At 43.8% G+C, this 18,466-nt stretch overlaps 1 protein-coding gene across 2 annotated transcripts in view; it reads right to left on the reverse strand.

Moving 5' to 3' along the window:
- Positions 1-18,466, reverse strand: part of Arhgef28 (Rho guanine nucleotide exchange factor 28) — a 216,730-nt gene that overhangs the window by 96,457 nt on the left and 101,807 nt on the right. For both annotated transcript variants that reach the window (XM_048368428.1, XM_048368429.1), the window contains one exon: positions 2,515-2,636. In XM_048368428.1, the coding sequence (XP_048224385.1) occupies positions 2,515-2,636 (122 nt within the window). The remainder of the gene's footprint in view (positions 1-2,514; positions 2,637-18,466) is intronic.

An 18,466-nucleotide genomic window follows, 5' to 3' on the forward strand; every position in this document is an offset into this window, starting at 1 on the left:
GACACCAAAAGCACAGGCAACAAAACTAAAATAAACAAGCAGGATTAGAGCAAACTAACATTACCCAGGAAAAGGAAATGGTCAGAGAAATGCTTTGGAGGCCCATATGAAAGAATAAAATATTTACAAGCCATTTATCTGGTAAGCAGTTAATATTTAAAATTTACAAGAGTATCAGCACAAAAACAATGCTGATTTTTTTTAATGATTAAGGAATTTAATCCAATTTTTTCAAGACTCATAAATGGAATACACACACACACACACACACACACACACACACACACACACCCTGGAATCAATCATTAACCACATGAAAATGCAAGTCAAAATTACAATGAAGTATCACCTTGTGTTTGGATGGCTATGACAGAAGGTCACAAGAACATTGTTGGTGAGGAGGAGAAAGAAGAACCTTGCTACAGGGTTAGGGGAAATATGAATTTGTACAGTCATTGTGTAAAACAGTATGGATGTTCTTTAAAAGTTGAAATATAACTGTCAAATGATCTAATGCTCACACTTCTGGGCATATAGCCAAAGGAAATATAGAAGTAAAATCACTCTCCTTAGGAGATACCTGCACTCCCTCCTTCGGGGAAGCTTTATTCACAAGAGGCAAGACAGGGAGTTACCAAGTATCCATCAACAGACAAATTAATCAAAAGATGGTGTATTTGTAACAATACAGAGAGAGAGAGAGACAGGTGGACAAAGATAAAGACATAGAGATTATTTAGCCTTAAAAAATACGGTAATCAATCCTGCCATTTGGGATAAGAAGGGTAAAGCAGGAGGACACTGTGCTAATTGAAATAAACAGACCTCAGCTAAATATTGCATGATATAATTGATATATGTCATCTCAAAAGGTCAAGTCCATAGAAGCAGTGAACACAAGGTGGTCACCAGGAGTTAGGAGGTGAGGGAAATGGGGAGATGTAAAGTGTACAGACTTGCAGTCTGGGGACCAAATGGACAGCTTGGTGACTGTAGAGAGCAGATCTTGAAAGTCTCGTAACAACAATGAAAAGGGAACCGTGGGAGGTGATGGATATGTTCCATTCGTTTGGTGGTGGTCATCACTCCATAATGCATATGTACATCAAAACCTGACATTGTAAACCTTCAACACAGATGATTTTTTTTTGTCAATTCACCTCAAAAAAGCTGGAAAGTAAAATATACACATATACATATGTAACTTGTATAGCCCTTGTGTAATCCAGTATAGATGCTACAAAGAACATCTATATTGTGTGAGTATAAATGTGCATATGTGTGTGCATACACATATATATGTTTATATATGCACATACATACATATGTAGATAGATGATCTTAAAGTATGGCTATAGCATACAAAGTACAATTATTCTATACCTTTAAAGAATGTTCCAGAACTCCCATTCTGTCCCACGCTCCACCGTAAATGTTTATAACTAGAGCCGACCTTCAGCTAGTTTATAACAAAACAATACAAGCTATTTACAGCTAATGTATTTTGCATTATTGATTTCTCTGTCATTTTTAATTTCACCCCAATCTATACTTTTTATGCTATTCACTTATGGTAACAATGCTTTATAACACTGCAGAAAACAGGTTGAAGTATTCAGCTAAAGGGCTGAAATTGAGACTTACTAGACAGAATTTATGTCACAGAAAGCATTACTTAGCACAGTAATAAACAAAGAAGCAAAATACCTGATTGCCAATTTAGCAAGCAAATATATATGTTACATTATATATGTGTGTATATATATGCTGTGTGTATCTTGTATGGGTCAGTAGATAAGCCAGAGATTGTATTACCAATGTACCAACGTTACAAAAATCTCTCCAATCCTCCTTCAAATTAGGTGTTTAGAAAGCTCCAGGTTCATAAGCAAACTTTATTTGTTGTCAATACTAAAATGCAAAAATCATTGCGTTAGAGAGCACAGGGGATGACTAGATGTATATCCCTTCAAACCCTCCGCTCCTACGAGATGAACTCAAGTCTCTACCGCCAGTGGGCGGAAACTTCCCAAGTCGTCACCAGCCCTGTCACGTGACAACCACTCTGCTTTGACAGTCAACTTCTAGAACCTTGGCACCTGTTAACAGATGTGTTATAAGGGCTAAAGAAGACAGGTATGTGAGCGCTTCCTATGACCGCATCCCGTGGGTGGGCCCAGGCACCGTTGGCTGGGTTCCCATGCAAACATTGCCTGAGCAGTCCCTGCACGCACTGGTCACTGAAAAGCCGTGCAGAGGATCTCGAGCTGGTTCCTGTGTGTCCTCACTGAAGAGCCCTCTGGCAGCGTATCAGATGTCCTCCTTGCCACTTCTGGGTGGGGTAGTGTGTGGTGTGTGTGTGTGTCGTGTTGTAAAGCAGTACCGTAGAACAGCCCGGACAGGAGAGGCACGGCAGCCTCCCTGGGCCAGCCCCAGGCGGGCACCTGCAAAGGCCGTGAGGTTCTGACCGCTTCTCTAACACCAGGCTCACCCGGCGATGTCAGCGCGCCTTACCTGATCTATGGCCACGCAGTTCGCGTAGACTTCACCTCCGCCATTGAGCATGTCAGAAAGCCGGCCCGCGGCAAGGCAAGTCGGAGCGTTCTTGGACTTTTTGTGGACATCGAAAGAACGATCTAGATGGAAAGGAACACAACACAGAAAGAACTTAACAATCAAGCATCAGCTTAGTCAAATCATGAGGGGAAAAAAATTAAGAGCACATTCTGACCCCATGGCATGTTGCTGTGCTCGCTCTTTGGGGCAGGCAAGTGTCCTCCTGACGCAAGCCTTCTGCAGTGTCCAGACGCTCGTGGAGAGTGACCGCCCTTGGCCATGCCAAGCAGTGGTGTCCCCACCTTGAGGGACAGCACTGAAACAATCAATTCTATCTGGGCTTTCAATCTCCAGCAGGCGAAAGCTCTTTTCTCTTTATCAGTATTGTAGCAGGAGTGGGGTCCTCAGATACACCCCCAGATGCGATCCAACAATTCTTCATTAATGGTCCAAGGACAGTGCGCAGCCTGGCAGACCCGGCCTGGCACTGCCTGCAGAACAGGCCAAGACTTCCACCTGGAGCCACCCCTTCTGCTTTAACGGAGGAAGTAGGTTTTGCTTGTTTCTCTGTCTCGCTGGGTTCCAAATAGAGGAGGACTACTCAAAGGTGAGCCCCAGACTGCGTTTGTAGGAACCAAAGAGTTGAACGCAATAAAATATATCCAAGCCACAGGCCTCGTTTCCTGTCACAGGTTGTTTACCAAATCTCCAGACACCCTCGCACCGTTACCACACCCATAAAAGCAGATTATCATCATTCTGCTCGCCACATGGCACGGCTATAGAGACGAAGCAAGTTCAGACATGGAAAGTGAGGTGACACTCAAAGGTAAGCAACTGCTCAATAAACAGTATTTATCACTATTATTAGTATGTTCATTAGTGTTATGAATAATGATCTTTAAGTATGTCTAGTGTGCAAGGTTATCAATACTAATCATAATGTTGTACTGCTCATAGGCAATCAAATCAATATCCGTACATGGCTTAATAGGGGAGATTCAATGGTACAGCCACAGCAAAGGTCATCCTCGCAGCCTTGTAAGTCTTACATGAGTGCAAAGGGAACAGTGCCACAGTAATGTCATTAGAAATAGCATGGGTAGCTGACTCACATCTGTCTCCTAGCCATTTGGAATTCTGAGATTAGGAAGACCGAGGTTCAAGGCCAACCCAGACAAAAGCTCATGAGACCTCATCTCAACCCATAAAAAAAAAAAAAAATCTGGGTATGGTTACACACATCTGTGTTCTCCGTTAGGCGAGAAGTCTAAATAGGAGGATCACTGTCCTGGTCTGTCTGGGCATAAATGTGAGTCCTTATTTGAAAAAGAACAAAGCATAAAGGGCTGGGTGTATGTGACTGAAGTGGCAGAGCAAGTGTGAGGCTTTGAGTTCACACTCCAGTACTGAAAGAAGAAAAGAAAAAGAAAAAGAATAGCACACATCCCATCGTATGTCTTCCTTGTGATACTGCATAAAATCTGTAAGCCTGCGGAGTGCATGAGGAAGTGAGACACTTCCCAAGCCTTTGCCATCATTGTACCAAATTCACCATGGTGCCACCAATCAAACCGCTCCCTCCAGATGCTCTCACCTGGCCTGCTTTAGAGTATGTGTAAAGAGAGTCCTTCTCCCCACTGTAAACAGACAGGCAGCGATCACATCAGAAGTAGACAGGCTGACACACGGCAACTCACGGGAACGAGGCAACGCAACTCAACTATTACCACCGTCTATCAAAGCAGGAAGTGTGGGAGGCCTGTGCTCTGTTCTGAAGAGGGGGTCTGGGGATATCAGATGTGCAAGGTTCAGAGATGGGAATACGGAAAAGCAACAACCCACCTGACCATGGGATTCCTCACAATCCAGCAGGTTGACCCTGTCTATGCTGGGACTTACTCTTTGGAAAGATGCCCTCAACCCTCTCCTCACCCCGTCGCTCAGATGGTGACTCTACCGAGTCTGCAAATCTTTTTAGGGGAAGTGAGCAAGGATGCATAGGAAGAGGAAAAAGCTGTCCTCTCTCTAGTTCTACTACCCAAAGTCTACTGTGTACAGACAGTCAATCACTTGCTACAACTATTTACAAAATTGGCTACAGTTATTTATAGAATCTGAGTATCTGTCCATTTGTGGAAGGCCATCATAGAATAATAAGATCCAGAAAACTGCCAAGCCCAGAAAATGGCACAGACAACTAGGACCACCACACCTGTATTCATTGCAACCCTAGTGCCCATAAATGTGGGCCTTCCGATGAGCAGAATGCGATTGACCGTGAAAAGAAAATGAGTCTGCAAGAGAACTTTCAAATGAGCACAGTCACATACATTGAGGCAGCTAGATGCTATTTCCATGCATTCAAAGAAAAGCTCCAGTGTTCTCATTTAAGAAGAAAAAGAAACTGATGTTTTCAAGGTTTTTAAGGAGTGTTATCATATTACTTCCATATGCAACTACTTTATTAGGAAACTAAACAAAAAGTATTAGCTCCAAGAAATGTCCTTCAGATCCCTTTTCAGTAAACACAGAAAAATAATTTGCAGCCAAGTACTGTAGCACATGCTTGTAATACCAGCTACTCAGGAGGTAGAGCTCAGAAGGATCATGGTTCAAGGCCAGCTGTTAGCAACTTAGCAAGACTCTAGTTCAAACAATAAGCCAGGCAGCACAATGGTATGCCCACCATCCCAGCTATATGGGAGGCAAGGAAGAAAGACAGTTCTAAGGTCAGCTCCAGCCAAAACCTCCAGGCCCTACCTGAATAACTAAAGTAAAAAGGGCTAGGGGTAGCTCAAGTGGTAGAGTATCCACCTAGCAAGTAAGTACAAGACCTGAGTTCAAACTCCAGTTTCACCAAGATGATGATGGTGGTGATGATGATGACAATAATAATACTGTATTGTGCAGCAAGGTGTGGTAGGACACGGGAGACTGAGGCAAAAGAATTGTGAGTTTCAGGCCAGACTGTGCTACATAGTGAAACCTTGTCTCAAAAGGAAACACAAGGGACTGGGAAGGTAGCTTAGTGGTAGAGTGCTTGCTTAGCATGCATGAAGCCCTAAGTTCAATTCCTCAGTACCACATACATAGAAAAAAGCTGGAAGTGGAGCTGTGGCTCAAGAGGTACAGTGCTAGCCTTGAACAAAAGAAGCTCAGGGATGGTGCCCAGGCCCTAGGATTGGCAAGAAAGAAAGAGAGAGAGAAGGAGGGAAGACGGGAAGGAGGGAGGAAGATAAGGTAAAATAATAATAATAAATTACGGTAAGAATGCCAGCTATTTGTCTTTAATCAGTGCTTTCCTAAAAAACAAGTTTTCTTAGAAAAAGGCAACTTTATAGTTTCACTGACATACTTAATTTTCAACATTTGGTAATCTCATATTTCAAATACAGAAGAAAGATAACTAAGAGTCAACTCCCTTCCAAGCAGCTGCAAATTTCAGTGGCAGTGATTCAGGGAACGGGCACTGAAGCCAGACCGTCCTAGGTACACGTCTCCATCGTCCATCTACAGGCTATGTGAACTGGGGAAGGTACTCAGGCTCTGTGTCTCCATTTGCTGCTGGATAAAACAAGGACACATTATGAGGATTCAATGAGTTAATATTTTAGCCGAGGAGAACAGAATCTGACATGCAGCAAGTACTATGCCAATGCTTACTGTTATTATCCTACAAGTAAATGAGGTGACAGAGTTCTGATATTTTCTAAGTAGTTTTGATTTCTTAAAGTAATAACTTCACCTTTGGCTATAATTTTCTGCATCTAAACACAACCCACGGCCATCGGAATGTACCAAACATTCCACCAGCTCCACAAAGGATATGTGAACGTGGTTCTTATTTCAGCTCTTAACTCGGTGAAGAAACTTTGCAAAGTCCACGCTGGACAAGGCAACTGAGACACGCAGACCGTGAACGGGGAAAGAAGAGCTGCCAACCTGCCCCTAGGATTTTCCTCCTGCCACTCGGGAGGGCGGGAGGGGTGAGAACTGCAACCCAGCAAGCCAGGAGAGTCCCACAGGCAGGAACGGCACGTCTCTAGACAAAGGGAGGATTGCAGGAAGGACTGTGTTCTAACATGAGGAGGTGGCCCTGGGCCAGCTTCTCTGGCAGAGCCCTGGAAGATAAGCAGTTCCCTCTGAAGGGATCTCCAGCTCCTAACCCCCTCCCCCCAATATTCCCACTGCCTATAATGTGAGCCTGGTTACTCCCCAAGCCCCTCCTCCCCCAATGCAGAAACTTCTTGCTCACTTTAGTGGACGGACACCCAAACGGAAGCTCCTGTTGGTAGAAAGCGGCTGGTGATAGGATGGGATTGGGGGCGGGGGAGGGGAGAAGGTCCCTTCTCTTTGAGGTTTATAATCACCCCAAAGCTGGCAGGAAGCAGTGTATTCCACAGACCAAACTGGACTTCAGAAATCTGGTTTCTGATGTAATTGAACTCTCCCTCTAGAAGCCGAGGGCCTGGTAGCTCGAAGGGAAGCAGGGCCTACTTGACTGGTTATGTAAGAGGCCCACACCCGGACAGAAACAAACCCAAACCCGCAAAGGCAGCTCTCTGCAAACCTGCTGCCTGCCTTGTTTGGCCCAGTCTGAGTGCCAAGCTTTCACCTGTGAAAGTCAGGTAGAACCTCTCAGTCCAGAAATCTCTTCACCAGGGCTGGGGAGATTCGGGGTGCTTTCTTTCAAACCTTAAAACTTTATGAGTGTGGATTTTATGAGCAGGATTTCCTGGGAAGGACTAGCCATCACCCAAATGGGGAAGGCTTACAGTTCTGTTCCCAGAACCCTGGTGGACCAGTGCCCAGCAAGGTTGCCAGTGGCCTTCCTCTGTCAGGACTGTGGGCAGCTCTGCCTCGCTCTCAGGGACCCACAGCAACCGCTGCTACAATGGCGCGTTCATTCTTGCTCCGAGTCGCCCTGGAACATGCTCTAGGCTGTCCGCTCACCTTCCCGAGCTTTCCTTCACAGCCCTGTGACTGTTGGGCTGCATTGCTCTGGGGGCAACCTTAAACTTCTGTCTTTCCACTCATTCCTAGGGTGATCTGACATCAACACTTTGCATACACTGCACAGTGTTCTCCAGTCCACATCTCTCCATGAAGACAACCAGCTTCTCTCTGGTGTCCCCACTGAGCTGTCTAGAAGCCATACAGGTCCAAAAATGGGACTCTTCATTTCCCCTCCTTCATCTACTGGCTTCTCAGTAAATGGTCACTATGGCTTCCCTTGGAATTACCCTTAACTGTTCTCTTTAAAACTAGATTCTTTTCACCTCCATTGCCACAGCAGAGATTATATCCTAGTAATGTCCAAACTGGTCTCTCTGCTAACACTCCGTAACCTACTACAATCCTTGTATAAAGGAAATTACCTTGTGTCATGTATCTACAACGTTTTCCAATGACTTCCCATCTCATTCTGAGTAGAAATCAAACTCACTAGAACCTTCCGTGCCCTCACTTCACCTGCCCCTCCTCTACCCTCTCGGAAGCCACTTTGGCTATACTCCTGCCACATGGCCTCCTTTAGACCTTGTGCCTCAGGCCATTTGCGATGTGCTTCCCCCTCTATCTGCACCGTTCTTTCCCTGGATAGCCAAATGCCTGACTTCTTTGCCTTCTTAAGGTTGCTTCTCAAACGTGTCTGCATCAATGATCCACCACAGAAAGAGCCATTGTATGGAAGATGGCAGCCCACCCGCTGCTGTATCTTCTCCTATACCAGTTCTCATCCCCTAACATGTAGTCAGTCAACACACACTAGAGAGTCATGGGAGGAATGAGTACTCTCTCCTTAAGAACATAAACTTGTAACAGATACAACTACAAGGAGAGTATCTTTAGATCTGCAATGTTTCTGCCAATCCTGTAGGTTTTCTTGGGCCTGGTCCAGCCATTCTTGCTCTACTCCAGAGTGGAAGGGAATGACACATTATTCTCCTATCACTCATTCATTTCACCAAGTCATCCTTTCTACTGAGTATTTACTAATTTCTAGGTACGGATGACAAGCTGGACCCAGCCCAAGCCCCTCAGCCTTAAAGACTTTTAAAAATATCCTCAAAGCACAGTCGTTACTGAGTATGCCTCCGGAGGTTCCCTGGCAAGTCTCTGCACAGCTCAGCACTTTCCATCTCAACACCTCTGTGTTTACCTGGGCCTGCACCAGGCAGACGATGATAAGAGAGCATCATTTTGCTCCTCTTGAAGAAAGGAGCCTTTCTCGACGGGTCAGACCTACAGATCAGACAGAATGACAGGACCCAAGTATTTCCTGCATCCTCGGTATCTGCAAGCCAAGAATAGCACTATTCAGTCCTTCTATTTCCATTACCAGATGGGTAGCCTTTCACTAAAGGAATAATGGAACAATTAGGCAGATTTGTAAGATAAGATGGGGAGAAATAACATCCTAAGGGAGCAAGTAGAAGACAAAATATAAAAGAGTGCCAAAGCCAACATAGATGGCCCTCCTGTTCCATATTGAGCAGAGGTATCATCCCAATTGGGCTCCTCTGTGTGTATTATGAACCAGATTTATGTATGCCTTCCCTATCTGAACTTATTTCATCCAACATAACCCTTGAGAGCGATAGTATTTATCACTTCCCTTGGACAAAATATGGTGCCATTTAAGTCACTTTCCAAGGTCACTCAACCAGTAGCCAGCAACTGTATGTAAGCACCCTGCTAGGAAGCCCCACGCATTTTCATAATTGGTGATATGGAGTGTCTTATTTGGAAACAAAGAAAATGGTATTTGAGCAATGTTTGGTATTTTCCCATTAACAAGTTTCATTAATGTGTTACAGTGTGTCTTGTGCCTAGGTATGTTTATCTACTTCCTGGTGACTTGCTGCCAGGATATGACAATGTGAGTGTTGCTTAGAAAACATTCATAAAACAGTGAGCATATAATTTCATCTTATTTACTAGAAGGACATGCAAAATACTCAGGAGAAAAACACTGAAAAGATAAACTAAGATTACAACTGGCATCTCTACATCATAAAGTACATAGGTGGTTTGTATTTTCAACTTTTTGCTACCTGTAATCTCTAGGATTCGTAAGAATAGCCATGTTTACATCGAAACTAGGGGGAAAAAAGCTGGGCATGTTGACTCAAGCCTGTCATCCTGGGGACTTGAGAGACCAGAATCTGGAGCGTGATGGTTCCAGACCATTCCGGGCAAAAAGGTCTTTGCGACCACATCTAAATAGAAGAAGCTAAGTACAGTGGCATCTACTTGTCACCTAAGCTATGGTGGGAAGTATAAAATAGAACTGAGGTCTAGGCATGGACTGGTCAAAACAAGAGCCCTATCTCAAATTAATAATGCCTCTGCCTAAGCAACAGGAGGGACCTGAACCACCAGAGCAATAAAAAATGAAATAAGAAAGAAAAAAGTCATACTTTAAAATGCACTATATTTTTAAAGGCCGTGCAATTTCATATAAAATAGATTTTTATCAGTAAATCAGCTCTATGATAAACTTATATATAACATAGGTCCTCTTTATTAAAAGCTCAAAAACAGGCATATATGTGCATATGCATTTATGTATGAACTATATATGGATATATATGAAATGTGTGTATGTTTGTGCCTGTGTGTAAATGTAATGTATATATAATATGTACCTGTGTGTATACTGTTGTAAATGTATATATAATGTATATATAAAAATATTTGTAAAAAATAAAAATATATATAGATATACTGTATAGATATGGAATATATACATGTATACTTGTGTCTATATGTGAAACTGTATTAATAGAAATCTTTCCCTGAGTCTATTCAGTGTTGTTTCTAACCATCTGCCTACTATGTTCTCCTTAATCACATGAGGTATGATCATATTTATTGTGAAAACAAGAAGGCTGAGAAAGGAAAGGCACAACGCTCTGAGGCAGAGTACTTGCCTAACACGCATGAAATCCGGAGTTCTATCCCTAGCACCACTTAAAAGAAGAGACAGAAGGGGATGCTAGAGAGGAGAGGGATTACCCTGCACATCCCTGAGTGATTTAGCCAGGACTTCAGCACTGTACTTCACTGTACTTCAGTACTGCCAGAAACCAAACACATTTTTTGTCACTGCAGTGTGCCATCTCTCAATTTAAAGGGAACTTTGCCAAATTCTGAAATGTACAGAAGAACCTTTTCCCCAGTAACCCTAGGCTGATTCAGAAGAAAGAAAACACCTGCTGTCACAATACAAGTGAACATTTCCAGAGGCAACTGGAATTCATCTCCTTGTCCATTCCTCCAGCAAGGTTCTCTTCGTTTTTGCTGATATTAGTTTTGGCATAGAAAACCTCTTGGCTTCACTTTTCTGAGCTGGACCTGAGGTTACAGAAAGGATCCATCCAAATTCCAAAATTATCCTCAGCCCAGGAATTTCCTGTGGGTCCCATGTAAGCGAAGTTACTCTGCGGATTTGTGTTTGCACCAAGCGATGTCTGAGAGCAACCAGGGAACCTCTGTCAACCACACCAGAGCCTCTATCAGCCATGCAAATGCCAGACGCCCCCTTGGAATTTACCTCACCTTCTGGGGATGCTACAGAGAACAGCAAATCCTGGGACAAGGCCATGCCTCCAGCCCTACCCTTGTTCCAAAAGAGATGCTGGGGTCAGAAGTCAATGGACTCCAGAGGTGAAGGCCATTTCTTCAGCCTTCTGCCTGGAAACGATGGTTTCAGTTCCTTCTCAATAACAAATTTGGTTTTTCTACAATCAGATCCTTTCTGCTGGTGTAAAAGACCCAGTTTCTCAATACTACTGAAGAAGAAACCAAACCCTTTCCCCTATAATGATGCCTGAGAGGCACAGAGAAAAGAGGGGATGAAAGGAGAAAACTTGAGTCCTCTGAGGTGAATGACAATTTGCCCTAAATCTTTCCAAGTCCTCATTCCCAAGTACAGCACTTCAAAGTAGCCTTACAGAGTACATGATGGTGTAAAGTCTGTAAATACCATGGTTCTGCCCTTGCTTCTCTCAAGCAATGAAATAACTAAACAGTCCTGAGAGCTGTGTGCACTTATCTGTGACTATATTTAAATTAACAATTCTTTCTTGATTCAAGAGGCTAGAGAAAATTAGCTCATCTAAAGGAAAAAATGGCAAGCTAGAGGTAGAAGGGAACAACACATTACCACATACCAGGAGAGAACCAAAAGAACTCAAGCATGAAATGGCAAGACTTCGATGAGACCACTTCAAGCAACTCCACAAATACTAATGCATGAGAAAGACACCATTAGGTAATCTCGACAAGGAGCAAGGTGGATAGTTCAAATCCTGTGTCTCCTATGGAAATACACTGATGTCTAAAAATGATTTTGTTCAAAATCATAAGGGGGGGCTGGGAATATGCCCTGGGTTCGATTCCTCAGCACTACATATATAGAAAGAAAGCCGGAAGCGGCGCTGTGGCTCGAGTGGTAGAGTGCTAGCCTTGAGCAAAAAAAGACAGGGACAGTGCTCAAGCCCTGAGTTCAAGCCCCAGGACTGGCAAAAAAAAAACCTGAGGACCCTCAATTTCCCAGTGCTCATCTCTAGAGCCATATAGTCTTTTATTGTGGTGGTGATATACAGGGGAGTTACAGTTACATAAGTCAGGTCCTGAGTATATTTCCTTTTGAACAATGTCACCACCTCCTTAGAGCCATATGTTTTTCTTTCCCAAATTCCGTCAAAGTTTACAGAGTTCACCCATACACAAGTTTACAGAGTTCAAGAATACACCACAACCATTCTACTAGCAAAACAGAGAATTATCTTTGGAAATGTAAATTCTTTCACACATTTTTTATGTGCCTTCAGCAAGAACATTTTGAGTGAATGAATAAAGAATGAAAGCCAAGTGCTGTCTGGCATCTTTCCAAATTGTTCCAGGTTTCTTATGGTTGAATTCCTGAATCCTGTTCCATCATCATGAGTAACTCTGGACAGATGTGCATGAAAAAGAACTGGATATGGGATATACTGGAATTCATCATCAGGATTTCCCCTTTGTCAGGGATGATGGAGATCAGACAGAGGAGACCCGTGGTTTCCCTGCCTACGGGGAGCAGTCTGAGATGGGGTGAGCTCCATTCTGAAGATGGGCTGTTCCTGTTTCCATCACAGGCTCTGAGGAAGATCACCTTGTAGGCTGCCCATTGTATCCTGAGGATAACCATCACTAAGCAGAGAAAGCAGAGCTGGGCAGCAGGGCCAGGCTCTGTCCGCCAAAGGCCTCAGAAAGAAGCAAGATATGGCCAATGGAGCATCTGGGGCTGGCCGTGGAATGCACTGTGGTACAAAAGAAGACTCTAGGGTCAACATCTCTGAGGGTAGCATTGGGCCAGGGGCCAGGGATATAGATCTCAAAGGTTTGTAGTACGGGAACTAGAGTGAAGCAAAGTCAGGAGAAGGTCCGAAAGATAATCACCCAAGTCCTACCCAACAACCAGGGAGGAGGTTTCCGCAGCAGACTTTGGTCAGAGATGTCAGAAGACCCAGTAGTATTAAACAACTGTACCTCTAGGAAGAGCCTGGGCTGGTCAAATCACAGTAGAGTCCCCCTGAGGACCTAGACGGCACTGTGTAGATCCAAGAACCAGACCCCTCCCACCACCCTCTAGGGGAAATCACATCCAATACTAGTTTGGCAAGGAAGATGGGTGGAGAATGGGGCGGGGGGGGGGGGGGCGGGGAGTCGCGGGGAGGGCTGAAGATGCTATTTACTTAAAGACATTAAGCAGTTACTGAAAATGACCACATTATTACATCAGAACACGTTTGCTATATTGGGCTACAATATACTTTCCCCTCTCTGCCCTGCTGCTTGCAGGGTAGGACTTGCTTCATGAGGATAATGCTGATATAGGCAAAATAAAGAGTAGGTCGATTAATAGTTACAGTACGTTTTCTGTGATCCACGCACTGGAGATGTGAAAAGGTATTGGTCAGCCTCTACCTTCGAGGAATTCCTGTCTTAGGGTACAGATATCACTGGTAGCCATGATACAGAAGGAGAGGGGTTACTATAAAAACATGACAGACAGGCCACACACAGCAACTCCAGAAGCTGAGATACAAGGATCACACTTTGAAGCCAGCTTAGGGAGGAAAGTCTGTGAAAAGTCTTATCTCCAGTTAAGCCCGAAAAAGCCAGAAGTTGAGCGGTGGCTCAAGTGGCAGAGAACTCTCTTTGAGCTGAGAAGCTAAGGACAGCACCTAGGCCCTGAGTTCAGGCCCCCGTACTGGCACACATGCAAAAGACGTTGGCTGAATATTTGTACACAAGCGACGAGGGGTCTGTAGCTGCATCGTCTGGCAAAGCCTTGAAGTGGGCCTCCTCTTCTTTGTTGACGAAGGAAGGTCACTAAACAGAGTCTGGCACTGACACTGCTCTTTATTGAGGGCCAAAGAAATCTTACCAGGTGATGTCACCTTTAGGCAAATGTTTCTCTTCCTTAGTTATTTCTGTAGTGCCTGATTCCTCCCTCTGGCATTCTCTCGGGGAATTCTCTGGGGGAATTTCTAGATTGAATACACCCACATATGCATGCACATAACCATCTCTGTGTATATATATATATTTTTTTTTCCCTGAAACTTCCTGAAAGGCAGAGAAAGAACAAGTAAGCTCATTCCACAAAAATTTATCACTGAAAACATTATCATTAAATTGTGAGAAAAGTCATGCTCCCTCTACATATTCACTATGCTCAGGGTTATTTTTCAGATCAGATACCACCCTTCATCTATTAAATGAGCTCTTCTTTTCTGTTGTTGGTAGTGAAGCTTGAACTCAGGGCCTGGGTGCTGTCCCTGAGCTCTTTCTGCTCAAGGCTAGATCTTTACCACTTCCAGTTTTCCGGTGGCTAAGAGTCTCATGGACTTTCCTATCCAGGCTGGCTTCGAACTGCTCTCCTCAGATCTTAGCCTCCTGAGTAGCTAGGATTATAGGCGTGAGCCACAGCATGCAGCAAATGAGCTCATTTTTAAAAGCCCAAACAATCCACACATGGGGGCTGTGCCTGTAGTCCCAGCACTTGAGAGTTCTTTCAGCCACCCCACTTTCTATTCTGAATGAGAGAGAGAGAGAGAGAGAGAGAGAGAGAGGCTAGGATACATACAACAGTTCCTACTGACGGCACGGTGTCAGCCCATTCCACCCCTTACCCATCTCGCTCCTAAGAAACTGTGCAATGCACTAACAAAAACAGTTCCTCTCAAGTCCAGACTTCTTTTTTTAGACTTAGACTAACTCACTACTGCCTCTGTCTCGTTTCTCCTTTCTGAGCCTCTGAGCCCTAACTAATCAATGAAGAGAACAACCACATCCAATATGCAAGGTTTTTTTTTTTTTCAAAATAACACATGTGGAAAATAATTTATAAGACTTATTCAAATCACTTTCATCCATTGTCTTTCCTTACGCTGCTATGGGTTTCCATTTTTGTGTTTCCTGATTCAGCCTTTAAATAAAAAGGTAAAACATTTTATATTAGTCCACTACTTTAACACAATACCTGAGGCTGGGTAATATACATAAAAGAGGTGGGGGCTGGGAAGGTGGCTTAGTGGCAGAGTGCTTGCCTACATGCATGAGGCCCTGGGTTCAATTCCTCGGTACCACATACACAAAAAAAAAAAAATAAGTAAAAAGAGGTGTAGTTAGCTCAAAATCAGAACAGCATTGTACTGGCTCGAGAGTGTGTGCAAAAGAAAGAACTCTCATACAAGACAAGAAGCCAGAGAACAGAGATGGGCCAGTTGGGCTCTTTCAGAACAACCCTCTTTTGAGAACTATCCAGGGTCCCACAAGAACTACCTTCATCCTTGTCACAGGAAATGCTTAGAAGGGTGTAAGGACTTCCCGCTAGGCTCCACCCCTTCCACCACCACACTGTGTTTCCCATTGGTGGAAGCCCCAAGCTCCTAACGTCGGAACCCTGTCAGGATACACTCAAACCACATCCAAATCATAGCTCTTTCTAGGCCTTGGTCTCTTCATCTGTAAAACAGATCACATCGATAATGGTTATTTCCTGAATCAGACACCATAAATACCAAGAACCTACTACAGTTTAGCAAAATGGAATCATTATGATTAATAAAGAGTCAGATAATATTAGTTATTGTCACTATGACTGCAGTAAATTGCTGCCATCTGAGCTTCCCAAGGTTGTCCAGCTCTCTGCTATAAGTTGCCTCCTTTAGCAATCACAAATCGGCTTTGCACCAGCAAAAAGAAAAGCTGGCGGGGGGGGGGGGGGGGGGCGCGCGCGGGGGGGGGGGGGGCGGGGCGGGGAAGTCAGACAGAGTGATTGAAAATGGGAGATGTTGCCCAAGTGGGTAAAAGGCACAGAGAAGAAAATATCTCAAAACTTCTCGGGACCTGCTGATGTCCAATAAATTATGCACGTTTATGGATTGAATAATTGCAGGATACTCCAGTAAGATCCAGTCCCCATTGTTTTTTACTAATCTTTAATTAATAAATATTATTAAGTTTCTTGGTTGAATCTCCTGTTGAAACCAACAAAACAGAAGTCCAGGCATTCCTAGGAACCTTAGAGCGGAACCATAGTAGATTCTGGAGACGCCAATCATTAACCACTGAGCTCCCAGAATGGCCTATCCTGGTGCTGCCCAGGGAACGACAAAGGGCAAATTCTGAGACTGCCCTCCCCCTTGCCCCCTCTCACTGGGGCAACTCTGAGACTGCCCTCTCCCCTGCCCCCTGGTCTCACTGGGGCAGCTTGGTTTTTAAGTGCGTGACATCCTGCTCATTCCCAAAGGAGCTACTTCCAATTGCATGCCCCTGCCTTTCTTCTGACAGCATGAAGGTAAGAGAGCACATGCTATATCATTTTGAGTTCAAATATGATTTGGTAGGTTTAGCAAACCCTCTGTCTACATTTTCACCTCATTCTCTAAACCAGCCAGTAATGTGTTGAGACTGGGTATATGTCAAGGAACCGTAAAAACACAAGCCAGGACAGGGCAAGAGAACAAGCAAAATTCTAGCAAGGAGGGTCTGGAGAAGGAACTATCAATACAAAAGAAGATATTTCTGACTAAATGCAAGACAGGTTTGCTGAGAAACCAGAAATCCCAAGTCCTCAACTTTTCCTTCAAGATTTCTCAGGTGGTTAGAACCTATAGCTTAGAATGATGTTGGTGATCATTAAAAGGAAGGAAAGAATCAAAGAGAAATCCAAACCCTCCTTGCTTTGGGAAACTGACAACTTGGGTACCATCCATTAAGCAATGAAACCATATAATTCTTCAGAAAAATGGCCACTAGGTTGTATAATCAATTCTCTTGGTGTTTTTTTTTTTTCCACTAGAGGGAAGTGGGTTTCAGTCCCAATACTAAGATCTTTTCATCAGGACACATCTGTCAGGGTCACTACTTCCTCTACCTTCTGGAAATTACTTCCTCTGCACTCGAGAGATGTTTGTTACGCATGCGCACAACGTCCTCACTTCACCTCTTGGAGCCCTGTTGTCTTCACCTGGAGGTGAAGGTGGTTGAGCCAGGTCATTTCTATGCCCTTTTGACTCTGAAGGTTTCTGGTTCTGGGACTCTGTCCAGCTGTCATTGCAACAGGTCAATCCCTGTCTTCACATCTGGGTTGCCACCATTTAATGGAGCATGGTCTAACAATCCTTTATTCCCTGCTACCGACTTTAGTTTCACTGGTCCTTTGCTTATTAGGGACAAAGAGTTAATCATTTTCTTTGTCCCAGGTACTTGCTTTCACTTGAATCAGGTTTAATTTATACATAGCTATGTGATGACTTTGTGCTGGAGCTCACACTGGCTGTGGTCCAAGTTTGGCTTTAAAGCAAGAGTGTGATTATTGAGCTCCCTACCACTCCACTTGACTCTCAGAGCACAGCCGGCCTCATAGTAATCGATCTTCTCTATCTCCATTCAGGTTCTTAGGCTGCCTGAACTCACAACAGTATTAGGCACCTAGGTAAGTTGACTGGACAACATAAATATAAACATTTAAGCAGACTACTCTCCTAAATGTAAGTGGGAATAAATATTAAAATAAAGCCAATTACTGCCAAATATTAGTGAGAATCAGCTCAGAGGTGTGGCAATGTCACAGAATGACTTACTACTCAAACAGTTCTCCATGTACAACTAGTGATATGTGTGCAGAAGTGTCAGGTCTAATGCATCTCCTCTCCCAGGAGTTAACTTGAAAATGTTTGTATTTGGGAACAATTGCAGATTTACAGAAAAGCTGGGGGGTGGGGTGGAATCAAAAGAACACCACAAAGAACACCATGTACCTTCTACCCAGATTGACCTCTTATTAACATTTCACTCCATTTTCTTGCAGAAGCCAAGTTTGCTGGAATCAGTGCACAATTGTGCTTTCTTTATGTATTTTTCCCAGAATCATTGGATGGTAACTTGTACATATCATGGTTCTTTACTATAGGACTGTATCTCCTAAAGATATATAAGCTGCTTCTTTGATTTTCCCCCTTCTTTACAATACCTATAAAATTAATAAAATTTTATACAAGAGAAAGAACTTTTTTGCTCAAGTATAAAATATTCATTTTTAAAGAGGGTGATAAGGAAATACTGTGTTAAATGCAAACTATTACGTCCCTAGTAAGGACATTTTGAGGATGGTGAAAGAGCAGCAGAGATTTTCTACTGCCTTTCAACTATCCTTGCCAAAGAACAAACAAGCAAACACCTGTATTTTAGTTCGGAAGGAAGGAGAAGATCCTTGAAGCTATGCAGTCATGTGGCCAACTGCTAGCATCCCTCCTCCTCTGGGAACAGCACAGGGTAACACAGTAAGTTACTCTGCTCTATAGAATAGGTAAAGCCCTCCCGCCTACTCCCCCCCCACCCCCGC

Source organism: Perognathus longimembris, chromosome 19 (assembly GCF_023159225.1).
Source record: "Perognathus longimembris pacificus isolate PPM17 chromosome 19, ASM2315922v1, whole genome shotgun sequence".
NCBI classification, from domain to species: domain Eukaryota; kingdom Metazoa; phylum Chordata; class Mammalia; order Rodentia; family Heteromyidae; genus Perognathus; species Perognathus longimembris.